The sequence below is a fragment of the Ambystoma mexicanum genome, chromosome 6q, assembly GCF_040938575.1.
Source record: "Ambystoma mexicanum isolate Mex_15411 chromosome 6q, UKY_AmexF1_1, whole genome shotgun sequence".
Lineage (NCBI taxonomy): Eukaryota > Metazoa > Chordata > Amphibia > Caudata > Ambystomatidae > Ambystoma > Ambystoma mexicanum.
In genome coordinates this window covers 1,171,867,159-1,171,893,969 of record NC_090937.1, presented here as the reverse complement: position 1 = coordinate 1,171,893,969, position 26,811 = coordinate 1,171,867,159, and the positions used below count along the sequence as shown (strand labels likewise).

General features: G+C 44.7%; 1 protein-coding gene across 2 annotated transcripts in view; it reads right to left on the bottom strand.

The window, feature by feature from the left end:
- UGDH (UDP-glucose 6-dehydrogenase) overlaps positions 1–26,811 on the bottom strand; it is a 138,976-nt gene that overhangs the window by 57,484 nt on the left and 54,681 nt on the right. For both annotated transcript variants that reach the window (XM_069631779.1, XM_069631780.1), the window contains exons 3-7: positions 13,244–13,345; positions 11,881–12,081; positions 11,437–11,634; positions 3,623–3,770; positions 2,449–2,543 (exon numbers count right to left, since the gene is read on the bottom strand). In XM_069631779.1, coding sequence (XP_069487880.1) covers positions 2,449–2,543; positions 3,623–3,770; positions 11,437–11,634; positions 11,881–12,081; positions 13,244–13,345 — 744 coding nt within the window. The remainder of the gene's footprint in view (positions 1–2,448; positions 2,544–3,622; positions 3,771–11,436; positions 11,635–11,880; positions 12,082–13,243; positions 13,346–26,811) is intronic.

Below are 26,811 nucleotides of genomic sequence, written 5' to 3'. Positions count from 1 at the left end.
GTGTGACCGGTTTTAACACTTCAGCCATGCAAGCCTGTAGACTAAGATCACGTTGCTAGTTGAACTCTCGATTCACACAACTGTTGGAAACCAAAAGGTCGACTCAGCCCTTCATACTTCAAGTTGACAAACTGAGCACCATTAAATTGGGCAATATTAACACCATTATTCCAGTGCTTACAAGTTGGAGGAATGTGGCATGGAGCGCTACATAAAAAAAAGGTCATATTTGACCTTGCAACCTGACAGTGATGATCAAACTACTCTGGACTAGGATTCTTGGGATCAGAGGTCTCACATGCCCGTCTGGTACTCCACTTAACGTCACCCGCCGCATCTCGAGAACAGTGATGCTCTTGGGTGTGGGACACAGATAAATGAGGGCTACCCTCTCCCTTGCTTGGTATGGGATATCCATCGCAGGAATAGCAATGTGTAGCAAACGGGTGATATTCAAGGAGATGTATCCTCGCTTGCCCTGCAAAACTAAAAAAGTTACATGCCAACTCCTCCATGAAACCACCCCATTTTGCGACTAGTCTTTTCCTACGCCAAGAATCCACAGAGTGTTTTCAGTATTTCGAGCTGCTTGAGAAAACGTTAGGGAAGATTTATAATGGCAGCTTTTGCGGGAAGAGGGCCTTCTTTACTTGTAAGAAGCAATACTGCATAATAACTGTCTGAGATTCTCTTTTCTTTCAAGATAAATAAAAAAAAGTGAAATGACAGCAATTTCTTTTAAAAATGCATTACAATAGTAATATGAAAAGTATTATTGTGTTTTCATATAGCTCTTTGTGGGATTACAGCAACAGCTGTTTTTATCCACTTTCTCCACCTTGGAAAGAGGAAGGTTGAGCCGCATACGACAGTAATCAAACCTGTAACTGCAGGTTACAAAGATCAAAGGCAAGCCAACACTCAAAAAACAATTTCTGGCAACATAAAATGGCATCATAAAAGTGGGATGTATGAACAGAGGCAAAGCTTTGAATGTATTGTACAGTTCACGCACAGGCTATATTAGGTAACTGCACACACACGGTGTGCACACAACTTATCATGTAGGCAGCACACAGCATGTCCCCCATGAGGGTAAATGGTTTGAAATTAGTTTTTGCTATAAAAGCAGAAAGTGCATACACGTTCTGAACATGGTGTTTGGGAAAGACAAGATATTTTTATTTCTTTGAAACACGATGTGCAAGTGTTGCAATGTTTCTTGCCTTCCTATTGACACTCCACCCGATTGTATGACCTGGAAAAAGTTTACCTCGATAGATATTGTGGGAGTTACTTTATAGTCGACTGAGCGGTAAACCGAGGCGTAAAAGCAAGGTGCCACGATTTACTGCTCCAAGACACCTTCAATTACTTTAAAGTCAGAGACTGGGCATGAAGCATAATTGTAACAGTTGTGCTATTCTCCTCCATCTTCAAAGTGCTCATTGTTTCACGCCTGTAAGACATTGTAATGCAGGCAGAAAACAAATTAATCCATATAGGGACCAGTCTCCAGTTATCACCTGTTGAATGCAGGCGGATTCCACTGCAAACTTCCCCAAAGCGTAATTTGCAGGCAGCATTTACATTGTTTTTACATAACAGAGCGTAAAATGAAAGAGTAAGGGCAATGTCACCTGTTTTTACTCTTTCATTACACATTTTGTAAACGTGTAAAATTGCATGCCAGGAAACCAACGGAACAGGAGTCACAAAAGTGAGAGTCCTCTGCATGCACTTTAAACTTGGAAAAAAATGTAAAGGCATTTGCACAGATTGTGGTTTCCACACTCGTGTGAGACTATTAAAATGCGAATTATCGACTCTGAAAATGTGAATATTCGGAGGTTTTTTTTGGCTCAATGTTGGTGAGGTGCCCTTGCAACTGGAAATCACTTGCGGGGGCCACTTTGTAAAATTAAGTTGATCACAAATACAAACTCGGGGTGCACCCATGGTCATAGTGTGTATGCACATTAAAGCATGCATCTGCAGTACAAGGATAATCTATAGAATGAGCGCATATACTTCATGTATATAGGAGGTAGCTTTTTGGTGCAAATATTAAATCTCATCACTAAAGGATCACAGCGAGGTTTGCATGAAACTCAAAAAAATCTTCTATTTAGTTGTACAGTCCAATGCATTTTTATTAGGAGTATCCCAGAGGCCAGCCACCACATTTACAACCCATCCAACTTACAGAATGGGAAGAGGTATTTCAGTAAAGCCCATGAACTTTGCAAAGAACATAGATACCTCATTTAAAGCGCAGTCCCTCCCTCCATTCATAATTTAGGCACTTCTATGGAAGCTCCCCCTCTTTCAGCTAAAGTTACGAAAATCGAAATGTCAGAAGTGAAGAAAGATTGGTTCAACAAATGATATAGCAGCCAGACAGTGGCCTTCTGAGACCGGTACTGGGGTTGCGCACACTATACATACCTGCTGCCAGTACCGTGCAACTTCAGGCAAGTTCAGGGCTTCACATAAATAAACTAAATTCAGCACATCCTTCTGGAAACAGCTACCACCAAATCCTGAAAAGATACAGACAGGGCTTCAGGCAAGATTAACCTTCATTCACGTAAAACAGAAATACATGCGTAGGTTTCATGGTTGTAAACAGCAGAGCTTGGTTGAGAGCAATTAACCTGGTAACTAGCAGGGACTCTTGGGAACCTAGTGTTCTTATAAATGATCAGTCCACTCTGCATTAGGACTTGGGCTTAAAAGGGATTTAACTGAACAGCCTGTGACTCAAATGTGTGCATCTCGTCGTTTGCTTATGGGGGCACTGGATTCTCCAAAAGGCTAAAGCCCTACCATCCTAGAACCCTTGACTCATTGCCACACGAAGCCACTAGTGAGGACAATGTGCGAGAAGCAGGTGGTGGATAACATTTCTGGACGGTCGTGCTGAGATTTGCATTCCAATAAAGCATTGAGCAGATCTTGTGTACTAATGTACCATGGCAGTCTAGAGCACTGCAGCTAAGCAATATGCACAGTCTGGGAATGATGTGGAAAATGCAAATGTGCAAGAAACCTGGTGGAGTAACTTAACCATGTGATGTACCAATATCAGCAAAAAAATAAATAATAATATTCATATTAGAGAAGCAGCTGACATAATATATATATTAGGAAAATCCATTCGAGCCGAGTCACACTCCACAGTGCCCCTAGTAGCCATCACTGGAAGTTCACCTCCAGTTCTGAACCACAACAGCAAGGCATTGTGGGTATGCAAATTAGCCCACATGCAAACCTTTTCTCCAGGAAATTGTGTTTTAAGAGGGCAGTGCTATTTTATACATAGCTTAATCAACCCAAGACAGATTTCGCAAGGCTTTCAGGACAACTACATACCAGGTATGTCAGGACTATACTGATGATCCCCGAAAAGGGTGAAACCAGGTATGGCTACAAGGGGCACGGTGTGCCTGGCAGTCCTTTCTATTGCATCTGATGCTGAATTGGCTTCTAGTTGCAATGCAATCAATTCACAAAGATGCCAGCGACAATAAAGCAGATTCCCAACGGACTGCAGGAACCTGAACTGAAGCAAGGGCAGAATGTGGCAACAAAACGAGGCGTCTAAGCACAATTCGCTTACCGACACTGGCTTTCAGAAACTTGCTTCCAATTCTTTGGTCCATACCGATGGCCATGGCCACCTCCTCAACATCCGCCCCCGTCGCTTCACACAGGGCGCTAATGGAGTTAATACTGCTGATCCGCTGCGCAAGAAAAGCATTTGCAGCCTGAAAGAAAGACATATTTCTCCTCTGTAATTATCCATGAGTGGAGAAGGTTTTTTGTTTTCACAAAGTTGGTTCACGAGTGTCCACATTGCCGTTCTGGTTTGGCATGGGTGTCTAGTAAAAACTAGGTAGCAACTCACGCCTGCTCAGTTATTTATTCAATGGCCATTTTTATATTTGCCCATTAGGTGGCGCTTTAAGTGCGGCCTATAAGACGAAACTAATGTCATGGGAAGTGAAGATCGGAGCGAGATGGAAGGGGTGAACAACCTGTTGCTACGGTTTAATTTACTGACTCATTGACTTCCCATGGTCATGCTAAACTCCAAGGCCATTCACACCCAGTACCAGCCTCTCTTCCCAAAACACCCCTCCCACCTCCAGGTAGCGCTTTGCGCTAGCTCTGGGTTGTCTGAGCAGCCTTAATTGCACCTACAAACTGGCTCCTGATACAATTAAACAGGTATTAACCAAGTGTGCCTTCAGCCACTTCTATATATGCAGTATTTGTGTGCTTGCATCTGTTCTTTGCGCTGAATTCCCGATAAACACAAAGCATTGGCAAAGCCAACCTTGTATAGGCATTAGATGGGCACTTTCAAAGCACTGCCATAATATACCCAAATATGAACACCAATTGCCACGTTATGGCCAGGTAGTACCATTTTCGTAGTGCTTGGAAAAATCCAATCCTATGCAGACATACAAGCCAAAATTGTTGGCTTTGCCAATGCTTGCTACAGTTTACATTATGGGTGTACTTAAGACACTCAAAGGGTTTCCATGCAAAGAGGAACCAAAGAAATACTGATGTCTGTAAGCAAAATTAACTAATACACCATAGACCACCAGCTTGCCACTCATTGGTTTATATGGTTCATAAAATTCATAAAAAGGATTAAACCATTGAAAAGCTGGCAAGCAGGCCACTTATTGATTTCTGGGACCCAGTTATTAAAACTACTACCAAGAAAAGGTTATTTGGAAATAAACAACTTACATGGTTTACATACAAGACCATAAAAAACAATGTAAAAATTACAAGGTAAAAGAAACATATCCATAATTTACATGCATGTGTTACAGTAAAATAGTCATGACAAAAAAACACAACTACATCGCTAAACTGACTCCGGCGTACATTTCTGTATTTGCATCCTGCACGTCACAAATGAAGAGTAACAAATAAAAGGACTGACATCGATGTGCCACCGTTCCCCGCTTAGCAAACACACAATCGCTATGTAAAAATGACCTCACTGTATTAATGATCTGTGTAACTCTGATTTCCCTTTGTAACTCCAATCACACTTGTTTGCCATGTAGTTTGTACCTGTAACTAAGACCTTGGGGTCGCCATTCAACCCATGAATCTACATTGCCCACAAATTCTTGTAACAGCGCCTCGTTCGTTGCCCCCGGGCAGCAAATGCGCTATATATCAGCGAGAATTGCTGAGTTTTTGGGCCCCACTGTCAAACACGTGGCATGCTGCTTGAGCTACTCGGAATAATTTAAAAGCAATTCCAATGAAATTGTCTAGGGCATCAAAAGCCTCCCTTTTCAGGAGGGCAATACGAATACAGGACTATCAGTCTGGTTTCAGAACCAGTGATGATGCTCTCCACATCATGGACAAGGGGATCCGGTCTACTCTACCCTTCTGCAGAAATGTATACAGTCAACCACGCGGCTAATCACACGTCTAGTCTCATGGGTGGGGGGGGTAGGGAAGGGGTTCAGGCTCTATGTTGAACTGGTTCACTCCCTACCAATTGGGGAGCAGATGGGGATAGTCACATGGATGCCCACTTTCCACTAACAGGGTCTCCCAGGCTCTAACCTGTCACCAGTCATCTTCAGTCAATGCATGGAGGCTCTCCTCAATAACCCCAACCCCTCAGTTCCTCAAGATAAAGTTGAGACAAATTAGCCTGGACGGTCAGTTGCCACCAAGACATCCCATGGCTGAAATGCTGTCTTGACCCTGCCCAGTCATTGTTGTGCCCCGAGATGAAGTTGCTTGCCTCACTCTCGAGACCACCAGAGGGATGAACAAGGGGGCAGTACCTCCCCCAGCCAGCATGTGATGGGTCCATGGATGTTATAGGAAGTTCCCCTGGTCACACTCACTAAGCTCGTCTCAGTGCAGAAGACAGTCACATCACATATTGCTAACTAGGGACAGGGTCCCTTAACGGGCACAGCCCCTATACCTGGGAAATTGAGACCCTATTGTATCTGAAGAATCCAGCTCTCTGCTAAAGCAGGTGACTCTACCTACCATTGATGCTCCTGTCGCTTCAATGGCCTTCCCACAGCACAGCAGAGCCAGCAGAACCTGCACACTTGGCTCCCCTCGCATAGATGAACTGCCTCTAAGGCCATCTAGAGGACGAGAGGGTGCCAGAGCTAGGCAAGGTAATCCCAGAGGCAGTCAGCTTGTCCTCACACAAGACCTTCACTGTAATACTTTAGCGAACCGATTGGTGGACCGAGTTAACCCCGAGGGGAGGGCCATAGGTTGAACACCAGGGAAAGGATCAAACAGGAGGACTAGTCCGTCCCATGTCCCACCTCAGAACTGGAAGCCCCATGGGTGGAACCCACCAGCTAGCCCATAGGCCAGCAACCAAAGGAGGGAGCTAGTAACTCCAAGATGGTAGGAGGGGGTTTTTGAAGGTGTCGTCCAGCAGACTGATGACCCACAAAGATCCAGAGAGCTAGGACTCTAAAGTTCCCTTTACCCAGCTTGCACACCAGCGTTCCCTTAACCCAGCGATACAGAAGGGTAAGGCCATGGTGTGGCAGGAACAAGGCACCACCCAGCCCCCAAAAAAAGGGTGGGACAAGCCTATCCCAAGTCCTGCAAGAACCAACCATCAATCGCATCTACCACCTTATAAAAGGTCAATAGCTCATTCTCACAGGAGAAGCAGTTGGAGTAGGAACTTGCGACCAGAGAGGTTTTGGAGAAAGCAGGAGGACCAAGAGGGGAAGCAAAGCCCAGAAGGGTGAAAGAATGGCCCAGAAGGGTGGGCCATAATGCAGTCTGGAGGAGAGGCCAAGGAATTCAAAATGAGGAACCAAGAGAACTGGGGATGCTAGTATGGAGCGAGAGGGTGCTGGCAAACTACAGTAATACTGACCAGAGAGGGAATGGTGCCCAGAGATAGTTGTGGGTTGGGGAAGGTCATTGAATAGTGCAAATTGAGATGAAATGAAGCAGGTGAGGGGGTCTGTAGTGAGCAGGAGAAGATTAAACAAAAGGGTGAAAGGTCAGTTGTGAGAAGGAGAGGGGCATTTGGAAGATGGGTAGTGGCCAGAGGGGCGAAGAAGGTGAGAGATAGGAAAGATCTGGAGAACATGCAACAGATGGTGTCGGATTGGGTGAAAAACCTAGCAGAGATAAGAGATCCGGAACTTATAAAAGGAAAGTGTAGAAAGGGGCAAAGCTGCCAAGGAAGAGTGTTATTTTACCCTAAACTGTTACAATTCGCTAATAAACCACCTTGAATGGATGTTTTCTGTGTGTGTCCGATCCCTGGACCTGTAAGAAACCAGAAGGTGTTTCCCCCACTAATCCCCAGGGATCAGTCATCCAGGTGACCAGGACACGCCATCGCTTTTGGATCCAGTTCCTCTGGCTGGATCACTGCGGGAGGATCACTTGGGTCTTCGGGGAGTGGAACGCCAGATGGTGACATATGGTATCCCCTTTTCTGTAACTCCTTTACCCCCCCCCATCCTATCAGATAGGATAACGTAGGAACTCTACCCCCGCCCACTTTCCAACACAAACACTTTCACACTGACAGTTTGCTCTGGGAGAAACCAGACCAACACCCGAGCAGTATACCCGACATGTCCCATTACAATGGTCAGGCGAGATCAGGCAATTACTGACCATCACTTCCATTAAGCTTCCCCACACGGATAAAAGGCGGAGCACGAAAGCACACTCTGAGCGAGGCAAAGCACACAAGGAAATGGCATTTCCAAGACGGCAGCTGAACAAGAGAAGAAAGACAGCAAACTAGGAGGGGATCGCAAGGAGGGATGTTCCGTTGACCTTTCAGACAGAAAACTGTTATTTTCAAGAGCCCTCAAGATTACAAAGCGCAAGACCATGAAACCAGGCTGAAGAATCCTGTATTGTGCGTCAGAGATACCAGAGGCCCTCCTGCGTCACTAATCAAGGCGGGGAGAAGCAGCAGCTGCCTTGGCTCCAAGAACAAAGCAGCGTCAGTGAAATCAACACAGCTGGTGAGTTGGGGAGACCGATACAAGACCGGACTATGTTGAAGCCAAGGGTGCAAGCAGCAACATATGGCAAGCGCTGGAACGAAAATTGTTAAAACGCGTATGATAAAAGACGAAAGTAAAGTTAAACTGCTGATGAGTGTTTGAACTTTGAAAAGATGATACAATATCTTTAACAGAGTGGTCCGGCACAGTGTGGGTGCTCAATCGACGTTCTCTTTAAGGTATCCACCTGAGAAGTACAGAAGTGAAAGTTAAAGGGTTATATTAAGTAGAGAACAAATAATTGAAGTAATCCTGCGACGGGTCGAGGCCAAATCCTGCGCACAGTCGAAAGTCTTTAATTTTGGTATAGTAAAGAAAGTTTGGAAATTAAATACATTTTGTCCGAGCCCGGCGGAGGGAGACCAATTGAAGGTTTCGCGCCCGGCAGAGGAGGAACCTGGGGTGAACAGTGAATCACCAGAGAAGTTGTGCACATGGGAATCCTGAAGAGAAAGGAACTTTGAATGTTTGTTTGTCCCATCAGGCCCTCTGAAATAAGACTTGTACAGAAGGCCCCCGATACTGAGATGTTGAACTGCATCCTTGTGCTAGAAAAACCAAAGTATGTGCTTAGATAGAGTGCACCGCCTTGTCCCGTGCTGAAAACACAGGGAAGGGAAGCTAACGGCTCAACTATCCTGACATATTTCTTTAACACTTTTCTTGTGTATAACATTGTTTCCCACAAAATTTGTATTTAGAAGTAAAGATTGGCAATAGGTTTATTAGTATAGGCCCTTTTATTTTGACCAGACTCTACTAGGACTTTTATTATTTGATGGTCGTAGCTTGCTCCCATCTTTAGATTTAGAATTAGATAGGCCCAAACCCAATTGAATTCAAAAAAACACCCTTGAACTGCCATCACTGGTGTCTGTCTTCACTGTTTGATACCATGCCTTCCCAAACCCGCCAAGTCACCTATGCCACAGTCAACTTTCACACTACCTAAAGCTCAACCCCTTCAAAATGTAAGTTTGTTCTCTTCAACAACTTTTGACCAATTCTGGATATCTGGCATGAATCTCCAAGGGTCGATTCCCCAATCAATCCCTAGCACCACATTATTGGGGTTTATCATGGATCATCACCCTGACCACCGTCCAAGCATTAGTATTTTCACAGCTGGATGGGGCAATACACAGGCCCTTGTACTACCATCAGGAGGCTGATGCTAGCCCAAACGATCTAAAGTCTGGGAAATGCCCAAAAGAGGAGACCAAGAAAGAGGCATTCCCCCATTACACAGATACTGTGGAACAACATCACAGCGAATAGTCGTACCATTCCAACACTACTAAAGTTCAGGAAAGAACTGAAGGCCCTGCTGAAATCTTTCTTGGTGCCCCAGGGACTTTCAAGCACCTAAACGTACAATTGCCAGCCAGCCACCAGATTGCCACGATGTGTTGTTGCTCTTGAAAATCATGTATTTATCTTTGTTCAGCACTCCCGTTTCCTAGATAGTGCAAACCTATGTAAATACCACATATACAAAGTATGTTAGAATTGTGCTTGCCAATTAATTTCTTTGTGTGTGTCCAGAGTTACTCTAAACAAGCAAACAAAATACTTTTTTCTTTGGATGACAGAGCTATAGACCAGGAAATGTCTACAGTTTGCTTGGAGAAATTAGGGAACCGAGCCGGCTAAGCAGGCTGGATGTCCCTGATCTGCGGATAAGGTTTCTATGTAAACTAACCTATTTTCAGCACAGGCTTTTTAATCTGGAGAGAAATAAACGATCCTGGAGCATCACAGTCCATGACACATTCCAGGGGCCAAGTGTCTGCTGTGAGTGGGTGAATGAGCAAAACAACTCAAGATTTGAGTATTGTTTGCCAGTGGCCGAAGTGAAGCATTTTTACTAATTTTAATAAATATGCAGCGTTAAAAATGTACACAAAAAAGAAACTTCTTGAGGACATTGGGAATAAAAAAGAAAACATGCTAGTGTGGGTCTCAAATATAGTGGAATTCTAAAGCTATGCTTTTGTACTTGAGAAGGCCAGCAATCTCCGAGTCAGGTGCAATACTGTATTGTGACTGGGGACACCCTTTTAAGATTCAAAACTATAGCCAACCGCCCTTTCATGTCTCAAAGGAGATACCCAACCCATTATGGGCAGCTTGAATGCTAGCTGAAGATCACAGGTAAGCAACACAGATCAAGCAAAATAAGATCTAAGCTTGGTGCAAGAGACCATTCTCTGCGTTGGAGCAGCACCATTACGGCAGCAAGTAGGGCATTCCTATAGTAGGAGCAGGAGGAAAAGAAATGCATGAATTGATACTCCATTCTTCAAGCTTACAGAAGCTAGTGCAACCCCGCAACTAGTCTCAAATCGAAAATCCATTCCCAAAAGTGTAGCCATTTAAGACAGCATTGCAACACTGCAGTCCACATATGCTAGAACTAGAAAATCCCCGAATCGGAACCAGTCAACATCCCTGTGTTACACTGGCTGCTTTTGTAGTGCTTGACATCTCAACACTAACCATGAAAAGAGAAGAGGGAATTATTGGGCAAAACGATGGAAGGCGTGAGATCATGCCATTGGCAGGTTGCATGGCTCATCAGAGCACCATCAGGCCATCGCAATGGGCTGACCATAAAGAGAAGTGAGGGGCAGGTGGAGGGACGCTGGGAAGAAGGCACCCAGTTGAGGATGCAGGAAAGCAAGCAGCAGAGGACGTAGGCAGCAGGTTAGGCACTCGTGCACCAAAGTGTCTGCGATGCAGCTCCGAAGCACCTAATGCCCATCAACACAGTACATTTGCTGTACGTTGACTTGCGTGTTCCTCTCCTCACTTTAAATTGCACCAGTTAGCAAACCTGCATAAACCCTTTGGAAAAGCCAAATAGATAAGAGGTTTACTTTATAGAAAACCTCAAAAAGGAGAACACCTAAGAGTGTTTGAAACTCAGGGACCTCAAACAAATATCTTTAGTTTGGGAAACAAGAGGTGGATTTATTTCATTATCTGTCCTCCGGTGTTTTTAAAAGAGATTAGCAGTCTCTGGCTAGAATTTTACATATAATAACCGACCAGTGACTCCGGACGAACTAAGGTAATGCATAAAAAAAGAAATACTCATTTGCAATGCTAAAAACATTTTGGTACATAAAATAAGCTATGACACACACGACACCAACTCAAGCATCCACAGGAAACGCATCAGAACATTCACTATGAAAACATACAGCACACGAAACATCATTTCCACACCTTCATCTTGCACAAATATGGTCCGAAATCAGTTAACTCTGATTTCACAGTTACTATAAATGAGAACGCTTAGTGTGCAGTCTGATGCTGCAGGACAACAGTATTGTAGTGAAACAAAAATACCTACCAATTTAGAGAGCTCTGAAGACCACGTGTTAGTCCTAATAATCCTCTCTTTTGGAACCCAATTCTCATAAACAGCACAGAGAGCTTGGACCGCCTTCTGTCCCTCGGGAGTCTCATCACCACCAATCAGCACTCGGTCTGGATTTTTTAAGTCTTTAATTGCTGTTCCCTCAGCTAAAAACTCTGGGTTAGACAGCACCTAGAGCCGGAATAGAAAAACAAATAGTCAGGTTTGGGCGATTGTGCAGAAAAAAAAACTAAAATAGATGCTGTGGTCCTACTCTTATTAATGTTATTACTGTAACAATTGAGTAATGTTGTAAATGTATTGTGCCCCATTGCCCTCGTAGCCAGGGCTGCACCATCAAGATGCCTTTGAAAAATAGATTTAAGAGTAGACTTTAAACTCAGTTTACCCAAGTAAGGTCATGTCGTTTGCCCTCACCTGCAGGTCCAAATTAGGCTTAGTGTTGGCATCAAATATACGCCGAATACTTTCAGCTGCCCGCACTGGCACTGTACTTTTCTCTGTAACAATTTTGTAACCATTGGAGTTTTGGACAATTCGCCTGGCACAAGCTTCAATGTATTTCAGGTCTGCAGCACGGCCTTTTCCCATACCATAGGTCTTTGTTGGTGTATTAACCTGGTGAAAGAGGACAACAAAAAAGAACTCAACACACAAGCCATAGAAATACTTTACGCACCTAGCATACACTTTTCCATTGAAAGGTTAGTTCTGCGGCCACCCTGTTGCCCTGCCTAAAGATTGGGTATCTTGCAACTCCCAACACCAACTGCAGAACCTTCTTCATGCAAAGCTCAGGAATCCAGATCGAGCTCGGACAACTTGCCAGTAAGGCATCCAACTAGGATCAAGAAGAACCCACATTCTTTCTTCAGTGGCAGTGGTTCACTCAAACATTTGCTTCAGAACATACAATGTTGAAGTTCTGGGCCAACCGGCAGATAGGGATACCAGCAAGTGGTCACTGGTGGCTCAAGAGAAGCACTTCACCTTCCCGTTCCCACGCACTGGACATTCGTGCACTTCATGGGACAAGTATTCTTCTCAGGATTGGCCAGCCCCCACTCTCAGGTTGCACTGCCTGCAGTGACCCAGTGTTCTGCCATCCTGTAATCTTTAGGCACAGCTTTAAAGACAGATTTATTTAAATCCCATACCAGGCTTTCGCCTGCGTCCACATGTCCCTTCTTTTTCTGGTCGTAGTCTTAATGATTTTCTTTGCTCAGCTTAATATGTATTGATTGTAGGTACATATTTGATTTGTGCTCCTCTGTGCCCGACTATCTGCTTTATTTTATTATACATAGGCTTGAAATGTATTGTACAGGGCTCTGCTAGATTACCCAAACCTGTAATCACATGATCGAATAGTATACAGTAAATCTCAAGGTTAAGAATAAAGAATGGGGTTGCCTTTCCTAAATGCAACCCGGTGCAAAGGAGACATTCGTCGAACTCCGCGCATTTGTCTACCTTAAAACATGTGCCTTCGCCATGGAGAAGCACGGTTTTAGAAAAGAGAATAGTATCGTTGCACGGCAGCGTTAATATGTTGATTTACATTAAAGGCGGTTTACACCCATTAACCTTTCATAAAGTGATATGGATGACAAAATGTACCTGCTTAGTTGGGAACCAGCAGAACTTCCCTGTTCTAGCACCAGCAACAAGCATATAATTATGGTCCAGCTCGAGCATCACATCCACGCCTTGATGCTACGCAAACCCCCGATTAAAAATAAATAAAAAAAGCATATTATATATTTGAAACCATACTCACTGAAATAAAAACCAAGTCTGCGTCTTTGATGGCATCATCAATATTTGTAGAATAGAAAAGATTCTTTCCTCGGCAAGACTCGACCACTTCTTTTAGTCCAGGCTAGAGAAACAAAAAGTAACAAACTGGAGGTCACAGAGTCAATGAAGAGTGCTAGTTTGACAGACAGTCATTCCTTTGGTTTCCATTAGGCGACATGCTCTTCATTTAATCATAACAGGTTTGCTGACACTTTGGTCTTAATCAAATCTAGGTGCGTTTCCCACATGTATTTTGCCAAACCTGATCTTGCAACAGATAAGCACGCCAAGTGTCACTAGGCACCCTAACAGGGACACAGCCACCCAGGTCTGCTAATGCGCCTCACTCCACAATCTATAGCCACTCGAGCACACCAAGCCATCATCACTCAAGACCACCCGGTCTAGCCTCTCTAGCCCATACCCACCCTGCACCCAATTGTCAACACAGACCAAAAGACTACTTAAAATGACTGGCCCCATTCGCGATCAGGCGCACAAAGCCACTGATGCCCTTGAGCCAATAAACCGCCCCAGAAATACTTGCCACACGCCAAATACAAAGAACTACTTTCCCTGAAAATGGCATCTGTGCCGCCAAACTCGCACGGCATCCCACCATCCCCAGTCCTTCCCAAGGCATGGCCAGTCCTCACCTCCATAAACCGGCAAACCACTGTACACAATATTGCCCTAAACTCTAAGAAACCATGCTCCTTTGAGAACAGGAACAAGCGACTAGCATCTTGCCCATCACTCCTCTCGCTCAAGACATGGCCACTCCACACCACCATAAATCTGCAAACTATGGTACACAAGACTGCCTCAAACTCTAAGAAACCATGCTCCGAGAGAATAGGAGCAAGCGACTAGTATCGCGTCTAGTCACCGGCCAACAGCACCTTCCAACAACCACCCCGTCCATCTCTCGGAGAAACAATCAACTCAATTCGAGAACTAAGGCTCCTTCTAATACAATAACTAAACACACCTTGAGGAGAATGAGCTCACCCTTTAGCCTAGACGCTTACTCTGGAGCTACAGACTCCCATACAAAACCGTTTGTGGCAACAAGGCACCATCCTCTGTCCGCCGTAGAACATACGACAAAAAAAAAAGATACCTCTAGAACTTACAACTAAAAAAGGTCCAAACACCGGACAACCTGAAAACTGATAAGCTCACCTTAAGGGAGCCCTCATTAATGCCAGATCCCTCCTGGCACATGCCCTTGCAGATCTCATCACTCCCAACAACCTAGACTTCCTAGCAATCTCAGACACTTGGCTGCACCCAGCCGCTGGCCCCATCCTCCCCTTGGCTATCCCAGAGGGATATACCATATTCAGGAAAGATAGATGGATATATAAAGGAAGCAGAGTAGCAGTCATCTCCAAAATAACCTTCCTTTCAGAGAAAATCCTAACCAAGTTCTCCCGTCATTAGAACTGATCTCACTCAAAATCTCATCTGCTATAACCACCCTCACAATCGACCTAATCTACAGAACTCAAGGCCCCCTGCCCTCCTTCGAGGAGAACATTGCCCAACTCCTCTCAGCTTTCCTCTAAAATCATCTTTATGGGAGATTTCAACCTAGGTCTCAACGACCCATCAGACTCCCAGGCACTTGTCCTTGCAAACACCATTGAAGCTCAAGACTTTTTCTACCGAATATCCAACCCCACTCATGATAAAGTATGCACACTAGACTGGCTAGAGACCACATTTGCCACACCAATATGTTGGTCAACAATCTGCGCCCATGGTCAGACCACAATATCATCCTTTTCTCTATTAACGATATAGCCAAACCGAATATCCCACCTCAACCAGCCCCGCTGACTCAAGAAACTTGCGCAACATCACGCCAGACAACATCCTCCCCTAGCTACTACCACCACCAACAACAACTTACCCTCAGACCAACACCGATCCAACTGCTATGGTCACGCTCTACAACCAAACCCTCCTAGATGCCATTAACAAAGTAGCTCCTCTGGGTAACCGTAAATCCAAACCAATAACCCACCTAAATTCCTGGAACAGCCCTAGTCTCAAGGCCTTACGCTCCTCAAAAAGAATTGCTGAGTGTCTGGAAAAACACCCTCTCATGCCAACAAACTCCACTTAAATGCTTTAGGCATAGAGTACAAACAAGCCATTCTTCAATCCAAAGGCAACTCTTATAACGAGAGAATTGTGAAAGCAAACTCTGCCACAGGAGAGCTTTTTACCATACTACGCAAACTCGAATCACCAGCCCCCTCACCCGACCACTGTAGTAAAGATCTACCCTGGTGCAAAAACATTCAAAACGCCCTACTCGGTAAAATCTCCCTACTCCAAAACAAAATCACCACTAAAAAAAGAAAAAAAACCCCAAACTTGACTCAGCTGACCAGACCCCTGACCCACACCCCAATAGTACCCACGCCAAGGTTCAAATTCACCCCTGTAACCATCACTGAAACTACCAAAATTATCAATGGCCTGAAACCCTCTAGATGTCAAGGAGACATCTGCCCAGCATTTCTCATTAAAGACTGAGACAAAGAGCTTGCCCCCTTCATCACGGCCCTGATCAACAACTCCTTCTCTTCTAGCAATGTACAAGAAAATCTTAAAGAAGCATGGGTACTCCCACTTCACAAAAAACCTACACTGGACCCCAATGTCCCCACCATCTATGCCCTATCACAACGGTACATTTTCTCCTGAAAATACTTGACAAAGTGGCCCATTTGCAAATTCAAAAATACCTGGAAACACAACCTCCTTGGTCTCCACCAGTCAGGCTTCTGCCCTGGTCATGGAACGGAAACCGCCCTTTTGGACCTCAATATTCTAATGGATGAGATTAAAGACAAGAGTAATTTGGCCATCCTCCTCCTACTTGACCTCTCAGCAGCCTTTGACTTGGTAAATCACAATATACACCTCGCCCTAGCTACCTACTGCTCGCCCAATGCCATAAAATGGATAGAATCTTTCTTGTCCAACCGCATTATGAGAGTATTCTCAACCACTGCAGCAGCCCCCAGCCCTAGTTACGTGGAGTGCCCGAAGGCTCCTTTGTCTCACCAACACTATACAACATTTTCACCAAGCCACTTTTGACATCTTAGAAAAACTGACGGTCACATACACCAACTACGCGGATGACTCACAAATACTCTTACCCATCACTGGCAACTATGACACTGACTCCAACATACTGAGCGAAATATACCCAACCATTCAAGCCTGGATGGCGCAACACGAGGTATGCCTAAATGACGAGAAAACGGAACTACTCCACATTGGCACTCAATCTCGGCTAAATAACCGATCCAACTCCTATAAATCCTTTACCATTGATGGAAACCTTATCACTGTAGCAAAATAGGTAAAAACATTAGAAGTATATCTCGACTCCTCGCTCTCCCTAACAAGGCAGGCAAACAAAATTGCTTCGACCGCTGCCTAAACAGCCAAACTGATCAATGCCTGCAGACCATTCCTGACCACTATCACCCTCGTCAGAGCACTCATACGGTCTAGGATGGACGACATAACTCCCTCTTTGCTGGATCCAATTCCCGCAACATTAACAAATTACAAATCATCCAGAACAATGTAAGAGCTGCACTCCACATCACTCGGATATCTAGAGGACCCACAACCATACAGCTATTGACCCAACTATGTACCAACAATGTACCTGTACCTAAATGCAAGACATAGTAGATATAGTTAACATATTTTAATGCATAACTGAACAACTGCATCCTTAACATGTAACCTATTGCAACATGTAACTCTAACCACCACTCTTACATAACCCAGCGCCAAGTTGCCTCCAATGGTTAGGTACGCTTTACAAATGTCTAAATAAAGAACAATGCTTTTGGCTCTGAACAACTCAATAGTGGTTAGAACCCAACCTGGTGAAAATGAGGCTTATAGTGTCAGATCACAGTAAGTACATACGTTTTTCTATCAGAAGGATGTACGACCGTCCAGCCCTCTCCACCCCAAGCTTGCAAAAGTCCTCCTCTCCATGCTCCCTTCCAAGAATATTCACATCAGTTGCAGCCGTGGGTCTCTCCGATTGACCAAGGTATTTACCCTACTCCACGTCATTCCCATCTCTAACAAATTACAAAAGCCACTATGGCATCCCTTACCCCGACATACAAAGAGTTCAGACTTTCACAACAAAAACGCGTCTAAATTATGATGATGTTATTTATTCACGAAGCAACAGAGTGCTTTAAAGAGGTATATAACAATACAGATACACAAAAGAGGTAACAGATATACAGGGGGGGGGGTAGAATACAGAGGGGCACAGAGAAATACAAAAGCCACAATGGCATCCATCACCCTGCCATACAAAGATTCAAAACATCAACAACAAAAACGCGTCTGCATGGTTAAATTATTTTAATTTTGATGTTGGTAAGTTTGGTTGATTCTTTGATCGACACTTCCCGATTATGGTCCTGCCATTGCTCCTCTGTGTGTATACATGAATAATGGGTAAAAAAATAAAATAAAAAAAAGAAAATCGGTTGATAACTTAGTTAGGCTAAGTCATTTATTTGCAAGCTTTCATAATCGTCAGATCAGTTTATCAGGCAAGGAAAGACTGAAACTCTTGGAAAAACAGGGCAGCTTAAGCATTCACATCTATCAGTGTGTGTCTGCTTCTCGGATTTGAGGTGCCTTCGCAAATACACCCCTACCCTTCAAAACGTACCCCTATGCACAGCAGTCTGAAAGACTTCACTGGGGCACTGTAAATGAGAATAGACTATTGCTGGGCTGCCCTCAGAAAGGGATTGGACAATGTCCAAACCGATTGAGGCCAATAGGTTTAAGGCAGAGCCAGTTGTGTGCACATTTCAACTGATCCTGTCGCCCACCATGCCCCTTTACATACAACCTGGGTATAAGAAACGTGGTACATGTTGAGCAAATGCATTTCGGATATTAATCAGGCTGTTAGTGACATTTACAGCATTGCCACGAAAAGGCAGTTTTCTACATCAGATAAAGAAAATGGTGCGACATGAGGCAAACAGAACACAACATTCTCAAGACTAACCTTTGCAAGAGTTTAAAGTCTTTCACAATACCCCATTGATTCCACTGTGGGTGGGGTGAGTGGGGAACACAAGCCTGTGTAGGGTTTTTAATACCCTTCAGTGGTAGATTACTAAAAAGGCTCTGAGATTACCCAGTTCCGGATTAGGACACACTGTTTTACCTCCTCCATGGGGCTTCTCCCCTTTAGATCAGGGATTCTGCCCCTAAACTCGATCCTGTTTTACCTGCTCTCTGGTAGTTCCCCTCTTCCAATGTCTGGGACCTCCCGGTTGTCCTGCCACCACCTCCTCTGGGTCAGAACCCCCCACTGATTTCTTGGACCGCCTCCATTGGGTTCCTGACTTCTTACTGCAGTCTTCCTGGCGTCTTCTTATGAAACCCCGGTTCATCCAACCCTTTAAGGATTCTCCCTCCTCCTCCTCCAATAGTTCTCTTACCTCTTCTTCCTCCCTAGGTTTCTCCCACCTCTTCCAATTTTTCTCCCGGGTCCACCTTTTAATTTTGGGAAGTTTGTTCTAGTACCTCCCATCCGGTCAGCTCTTCACTCTTCTGACTCCAGCATACTCTGCTCCTCTAGTCTCCACTTGCAATCTCTGCACCTCTTCCTCCTGCTTTTTAACCATCACCAAGCACAGTTCTTTCTCTGCTCCAATTACCCACACGCTCGACTGTGCAGTCTGGCTTTTTATATTATCTTGGCCCCTTACTAGAGTTGATATGGTCACTGGCTTGTACCTGGAGTCCAGGGTTTGCTGGTTCCAGGTCTCCTGATGAGCCATCTAGCAAAACACGTTTTGAGGATACTTGTAATGGATGTACCGATTTAAAATTGGGGATAAAAATATTTTTTTTAAAAAGGGGACAATGTAAGTAGATATATCAATCAAAATGTTACTCTGCTATGGAAACTATGACTGAGGATATTTGAAGCAGATGTGCCAACTTAATAAATTAATTTTCTTCAGTATTCAGTTTTAACGATGCAACTATGAAATCTTTGTACGCATCATTGTATTATATCATAGCAAAAACAGTGACAAATGTTGGTTATCAAACATTGATGTAATCATGCAAGTACGCAATACATTCCCAGCAGACTCACTTATGGGAATAAATACAGTTTAAGTGGATATTGATGTGCACAACTATTTCCTTTATTTTGCCCACATTCCATTTGGGACTGTGCAGGTGAACTCAACAAAATTAGGCTGCTATAATACAAAAAATATAATAATGTCTATAGCACTTCTGATCTATTCTCATTCGCCTTCATTTCAAAACAACCCAGGAAATACGTTTTAAAAAGGAATATGTCGGCATATATTGTTGACAGGGCTCATTTTTTCTTTGGATTTAGCCAGCATGAAATGTATTACAAAAGGTTTGAGAGTGTGTGTCATGAAAACCCAATCTAGATGCTGGTCTAGGTGGAAGCTGCCAGATCACTGCTTCGCTGTTGTACTCCATTCCAAGATGGCACTGCCATTTGACTTTTCTCAGGACTGCATTGTCCATCCAACATGGTGACACGCAGGACACTGCGCGGTCACTTCTCCCAGTGCTGCAGCAGAAGGCAATATCAGGCTGCTGCAAGATCGGGACACTGCGTCTCAGTGCTAAGGTATTGTTGCCATAGCTCAGCGCTGCCCTTGCTGTTATCCTGGTTTCCTTGGTCCTTTTCTCCTGGCTTCCTTGCCTTGTCTCACCGCCCCCCCCCCCCCACCTTCTCTGGCCTCCCTGGCCCTGGTTGCTTCTGTTCTCCTCGCTCCTGTTTTGGAACGTTTCCTCTCCTGGAAATTATCCACAAACCCATTCCGCTCCTATCAGTTTGGATACCAGCATTCCCATCGTCCACTTGATCAGGTTTCCCCCCCTCTTCCAAAAGGTTTTTCCTGCCTGGCGGCTAGCACAGCGTGGCTCCCTGCCTGGTGTCTGGTCAATCAGGCAAGTTGGCATATAGAGAGTCGCCCCCATCTGCACGACTCACTTCAGGCAAAAGAACCATTGCGGCAGATCTATCTGTGCCACGAATTCCATGACGCATTTGAGATCTAAAGACAACGCAATCATCTGACTCGTCAGCTCGTTCTGGAATCCTAGCAAGAATCAATCATATGCTGACGTCCTGACCACCTCACGAGTGCCGTTCCTGTGTGGAGAAGTGCATCGACTTTTCCACTCTTTATAAAAAAAAAAAAAAAAAAATAAGAGAATATATATAAGTGTTGGTGGCCTGGCATTTATTAGACTTTTTCCATGTGTTCCCCTTCAGAACCAAGTGTCAAAATGTTTTTTTTAAAACCCACATTGTTGGGAATTGGCGCTGTAAGACATACCATTTGAACACCTTTTTTGAAAATATTTTTAGGGATTTAGGGGCACTTCTAAATGGTATGGGCTAACTTGTTGTGATGGGGTTAACTCTGAAAATATTTCCACCCGCTACTTGAAAAATGCAATGCCCATTACTCACTCAGAACAAGGCTCATGCTGGAGAATGAGCCTTGTTCTGAGTGAGTAATAATTAATATGTAACATGTTAATAGTGAGTTTAACAATTGTATATTTGGAAAAACGGATGTATAATTTTACATTTTAAAAGTTTGTAATGTCATGATTATCTTCTCTTGTTGAAAGGTCAGGTTTTACTGATCAAAACAATAAATTAAAAAAAATGCCCATTACTGGAAGGAAAAGGGGGAACTAGAAGGAGTTGTTGCAAAGGAGAAGGCAAGGAGAATGAGAGCAAGTGACACGGAGCTAGATGAGGAAAGATTAATCCGATTTTTTGCACAGAGATGCAAGGAGGAGATTGTTAGTTGATTAGAAACCACAGGAGTCACCAATTTAAATTTGCTTTGGAAGGGCCCGTGCCAATACCAAGCACCCTGATGCAGTCTGTGTCTAGGAAGCTAGAAGCGTCCTTGCATGCACAAGTCCAAAAGTAGTAAACTGGGAAGAGGAAATGGCAGAGAGAACTACAAAGTATACAGTGCCAGTTATTTTAAATACAGACGTTTTAAGTTTAATTGAACTACATGTATTATTATAATTTTGTATTTATATAGCGCTACAAACCTACGGTATCTAGCACTGCTTATTATTACCCACGGTGTGTGGTGCTCATTTATCGACCTCAGAAGGATGAAAGGCTGAGTTTGGCTCTGCCGGGATTCGAACCTGCATCAGCGGGCTTTGCACATAAGTCAAAGAGAGAGCTCTACTCTCTGTGCTATCTGACTATCTACGTATGGCCTCATGCATTGCAAGCTACAGAAGGCAAGATGCCATTTCTCAATGTTATCCTAGAACACCTTCCCACCACAGAACGATTGTTCACCTTTTAGCCAGACATTTTAGGATACAGAGAAGCAGCCCTACAGACAGCGTTGTACCACTCACTTTTATTCTCGAAATATAGGCAAACACTAATCGAACCAAAAACATTCATTCATTCATTCATTCTATCATTTGGGAGGTGCTATTGTGTGTGCATTTCAGGCATTCAATTTAAGTGAGGGTGGCCAAGACCCTGCTAGTCACCCATGTCTGAATGGAGTGTGTATGGGCGCAGCAGAGGTATACTAGGAACTGAAGGGGTAGGATTGTATGGAGAGAGAGAGTTATGTGGGAAGCTACAGTTCGAATTTGTGTTAAAAGTAGCTTCATTCCTATGGCAGAGGTGTTGTGCAATAGTGTTTGTGTTATGTGTGAGTGTCGGGTGTGTGGATCAAGCCTGTGCCTTCTGCTAATTTGCGATGGTGCGGTGTGCGAGCGGAGAAATGGATTAGCTGTACAAACAATGTCTACTTGCTGGGTTCCATCTATGTACAAGGGAGCAGTGATACGTTTCAGGCGATCTTTGGGCGAGATGAATGCATAATACTCACCCTCAGAGTGAAGAATTGCCATCCTAGGTTCCTTCATGGAGTAAACCGATACTTATGGATCAGTGGTACCAGCAGCACAGCGCCAAACGAAAGCGCTATAAATACTACCTGATCCGACCAGAATTTAACATGTAAAAAAATGCATCTTTCAATATTCCGAATTACTAAAATCAATGAAGCATGGATCACAAAAGTATGTTTGTTAAGAACCCCAAATAAAATCCCTACCAGAAATGGGAATTACTTCCCTGGAGTCCTGTGTAAGAGGAATGCCCAAGTACCGCAAAAAATAACAAGCAGAGTCCTGTCTTCCCCAAGTCAACACCCAAATATTCTGTCTAACACATCTGTATTTAAATACGATTTACAGCCGTTACAATGTCGGCTTTGCTTAGAATGATCAGAAAATGCAAATTCACTGCAACTTCAAAGTTCCTAAATAGGAATAAACCATACAAGACTTAGCAAAGGGCAAACAGTACAGACACTCCCGTTAACGGCACTGCTGGAAAAATTGTTCAGCGAAAATGTTATTTTTTAAAAATAGAACTGTAGTATGGCGTTCAAGAAACAGAAACGCATCAACTTTTCCACAAATGACACCTCATTTTCCAATCTCGTTTCGTAAACAACGACCCCCGGTATCTTCACCAGTGGCGTGTCCTGACTCTCGACTGGGGTGGCCCAAGTGGGGCACTGGCTAATGCAGGGGCGGCATGAAGTACGAGCGCGCGCACACACACATAATGAACATATATAAGGATAAGGGGATGCCCAATTTAGATTCCAGGGGCAGCGCGTGCCACCCCGGAACACTCCTTGGACACGCCACTGATCATCACCAGGACCCTAACTCGGTATTCTTCCAAACAGCTTTACCAATCATTTTAGCGGACTAGCAAAAAGGCAGAAGGATGACCAGGAGGCGCCCGGACACGTTCAGCATGGAAGGAACTAAAACGTCCCGACATCCTAGCAAGAAACCACTTTGCAAACATATAAATTAAGTTGTGTCGCTTGTTGCCAGAGTTTATCAATATGGACTGGCTTGGTCTACCGTGGACTGTCATCTGCAGAGCACGAACCAGTGCCAGAGTAGGATGAGGGCGGCGTTAACATGAAGGCAAAGCGTCAACTCGGGAGTAGAAAAAAAAACCGAATGCCGACATTAGCTGTCTCAAGCGTTTGGCGGCAACAGATTAATTTGGCCAGGACAATGCACCGCTCGCAGAACTCACAGGAGACTTGAATACAAAACTCGAGATTCCTATTTTAGAATCATTACACGAGGTCCAAGCTGCAAGAACGTGCCATTTGCCCCCGTTTCATTCACCCTGTTAGTTTAGGCACTTTTGCAACACAGCAAACAAAACGTTCTTCACATTTTAGTTGGCGTCAAATGTCATAAGGTACTCTGCAGACGTGCGTGGCAAAACAGTTTTAAACTGAAAGTTTTGTCTCGGGAGGATAGCTTAAGGGCAACGCACTCGCCTTGGAAGCAAGACGATGCAGAGCAAAAGAATTGGGTTCAGTGACATCAGGACGCAACAATCCGACTCTTCCCAGACCTCAGATAAGGTGCAAGCATCGAGTAAAACCTTAGTCGAAGTCAAGAAACAACTCGCACGGGAAATCAAGTATGCAATGATGTTCCCAGCTAAACTAAGAGTAGAACAGAACGGCCAAACACAGTTCTTCCACACCCCGGAACAAGCTAACAGGTCGTGGTGCACGTCACCACGACGTGGGGAAAACAACGGCCGCGGCGGAGACCCACGGTAGGGCACGATACAGCAGACACATACATGATACAACAGATACATGAGGACAAGCAACCAGCCCGAGAGTTGGCAGACAGGCACATACAGCTAATAGGGGCTGCTAGGGTGGCTGGCTCTTCCAGCGCCCAACATGCGAAAGCATATGTTTGTTGTGGAAGGGTGTGGGGGGAGGGGGGGGGAGGGGGGAGTTGGGAATTAGTTAGGACATTGGAAACTTGCAGTGGTTGGTGAGCTACAAATCCATATTGGTCCTAAAGTGGGACTGTTGCTACTTGTCACAAATTGAGAATGGTCGAGATGTCCAAAGACTTACTGACACACAATGGCGGACTCATTAAAATGCATGACATGGAATGTCAGAGGCCTGAATTGCCTGGCCAAATGCTGCAAAGTTGTTTTATACATGCAGCGGCACCATGTGGGTATAGCATTCTCCAAGAGACTCACCTAATCCATGGTAAGGAGGCAGGGTTCGGGCAGAGATGGGGCTGTCATCGCTATTTTTCCCTTCTTACTCTACGTACTCCCGAGGGGTGTATATATAATGCTGCGGAATACGGTGGGGTTTTGATTAATATCCCAGAGCAAAGATCAAGAAGGGCGGGCATTAATGGTACGAGGGACAACACAGGGCCGGGTGTGCACCCTGATCAATATCTATGGGTCAAACCAGGACTCCGTAACACTGGAGTGGATCACTAGACAACTAGAAGCAGCCCCCCTACCCCCAGGGAGATTATCTGGGCAGGGGATTTCAATGGTGATGGTTCCCGACCAGGACAGAGACCCAAAGTTACTTAATTATGCAAATTGACAAGGGGGGGTCCTGTGGGGGTCCTGGGAGTCCCTCTGCCAGACATTAGTCCTGGTTACGAGGGACTTACCCAGGGCAGGACAAAGACTGATATGTTTGGGATATTTCTTCTCTGTGAAAGATAGTGAGCTAAACACTCTGGGTAAGTCTCTCGTAACCAGGACTAATGTCTGGCAGAGAGACTCCCAGGACCCCCTTGTCAATTTGCATATTTCAGTAACTGAGTCTCACCCTAAATTACTAGGGGAATCCAGACGTGGACCCCTTGCTTGCTATTCTTAGAGAGGCACAGCTCCTCCCTACTGATGAGGTCCAACCAGACCGAAACACCTGTCTGGGGATGCGGTTGGTACTCTTGTTCAGAGGAGAATTGCCTAGCATTTCGGTGCTGGACTGCCCCAGGACAGGACAAAGACTGCCATGTTTGGGATATTTCTTCTGTGTGAAAGATAGTGAGCTAAAGACTCTGGGTAAGTCTCTCGTAACCAGGACTAATGTCTGGCAGAGACACTCCCAGGACCCCCCTCGTCAATTCTCTTAAAACCAGACAAAGAGCCGGATGACTGTTCATCATACCACCCAATATCCTTAATAAACATGGATAACACTGGCAACGATCCCGGCATCCAGGCTGGCTCCATTGATGAACAAATGCGTCAAGGCGGACCAATCCTGCTTCGTTCCCTGAAGATCCACCTCCTATGAGCTTTGCAAAATGTTTGGGCTGATGTCGACTGTACAGCAGGACAAACCTGTAGTGCCAGCACTCCTGGATGCCACAAAAGGTTTCGACTCTCTGGAATGGGCCTTCCTGTTCACGGTCCTCCGCAGAATGGGACTCGGTGAGGGATTTATCATCATGGTTCAATTACTTTACACTCTACTCAGTGCAAAAATCGGAGTAAACAGCCTCTTAACTACAGATAAACCTTTGAGGAGAGGCATACGACAGGGGTACCCACTCTCACCATTATTGTGTGCACTGGCAATCGAACCACTGGCAGAGGGGGATTAGGGACCCACACATACACAGAAGCATACAACTATATAGTCAAAGGGTGGTCATTCCTCTCTACGCTGACGACATGGTGCTATATATCAAGGATCCGGAGAATAACCTGTCATGTCAGATGTGGTGACCTTTGGGAATACTGTGGGTTAAAAATACATTAAAAAAAAAAAATAAATAAAAAAAAAGGTATTGTTCCCACTCACAGTGGGTACCACACGGTTTGCTGATAAGTTAGGAATATATATATTTTAACACACACAGAAGAATTATACAAGCAGCACTACCGCAGAGTACTAGAGCAAACCTCGGGAGGATAGCTCAGGGGCAAGGACACCCCCCACTCCCCCGGGAGATACACTCTGAGATAGGTCAGTTTATTTGGGAAGGAAAACGGGCACGAGTGTCCTGGGGGAAAATGACAGCCCCCTTGGAGAAAGGGGGTCTGGCACTTCCCGATGTTGTGGTCTACTACGAGGCAGCACAAGCAGGATTCCGGTTGTACTGGTTGGGGGGGCAGACTGACAGATGGCACATCGATGTGGAAAGGGCACTGGCTGCCCCATATTTGCCAAGCGCAATTATACTGACATCTACTGACAGATCTCCGAGGTCAATAAATATGACTGAAATGAACTGCAAATCTTGGGCTTGCATCGAACATAAAGCAAAAGGGAAAGTCATCTACTCCCCGCATCTCCCAGTCATACACATACCGGGGATGCCCCTGTCCTGCAAGAAGGGCCACGTTGACCTCCTGGGGTGCCTGAACATAGCCAGATTCAGGGAACTGTTCCCGAAAGGCTAATTCCTATTTATGGAGGGGATAAACCGTAGAGGGGAATTCACTCCGCTAGATGTGTTTATGCATTTCCGTCTGAGGAACTCCTTGGTACGAATTTTCCGCAGGTTTCCAGCAGAATCTGAATCAGTCCCCATACTGGCCCATATGCTCTTGTG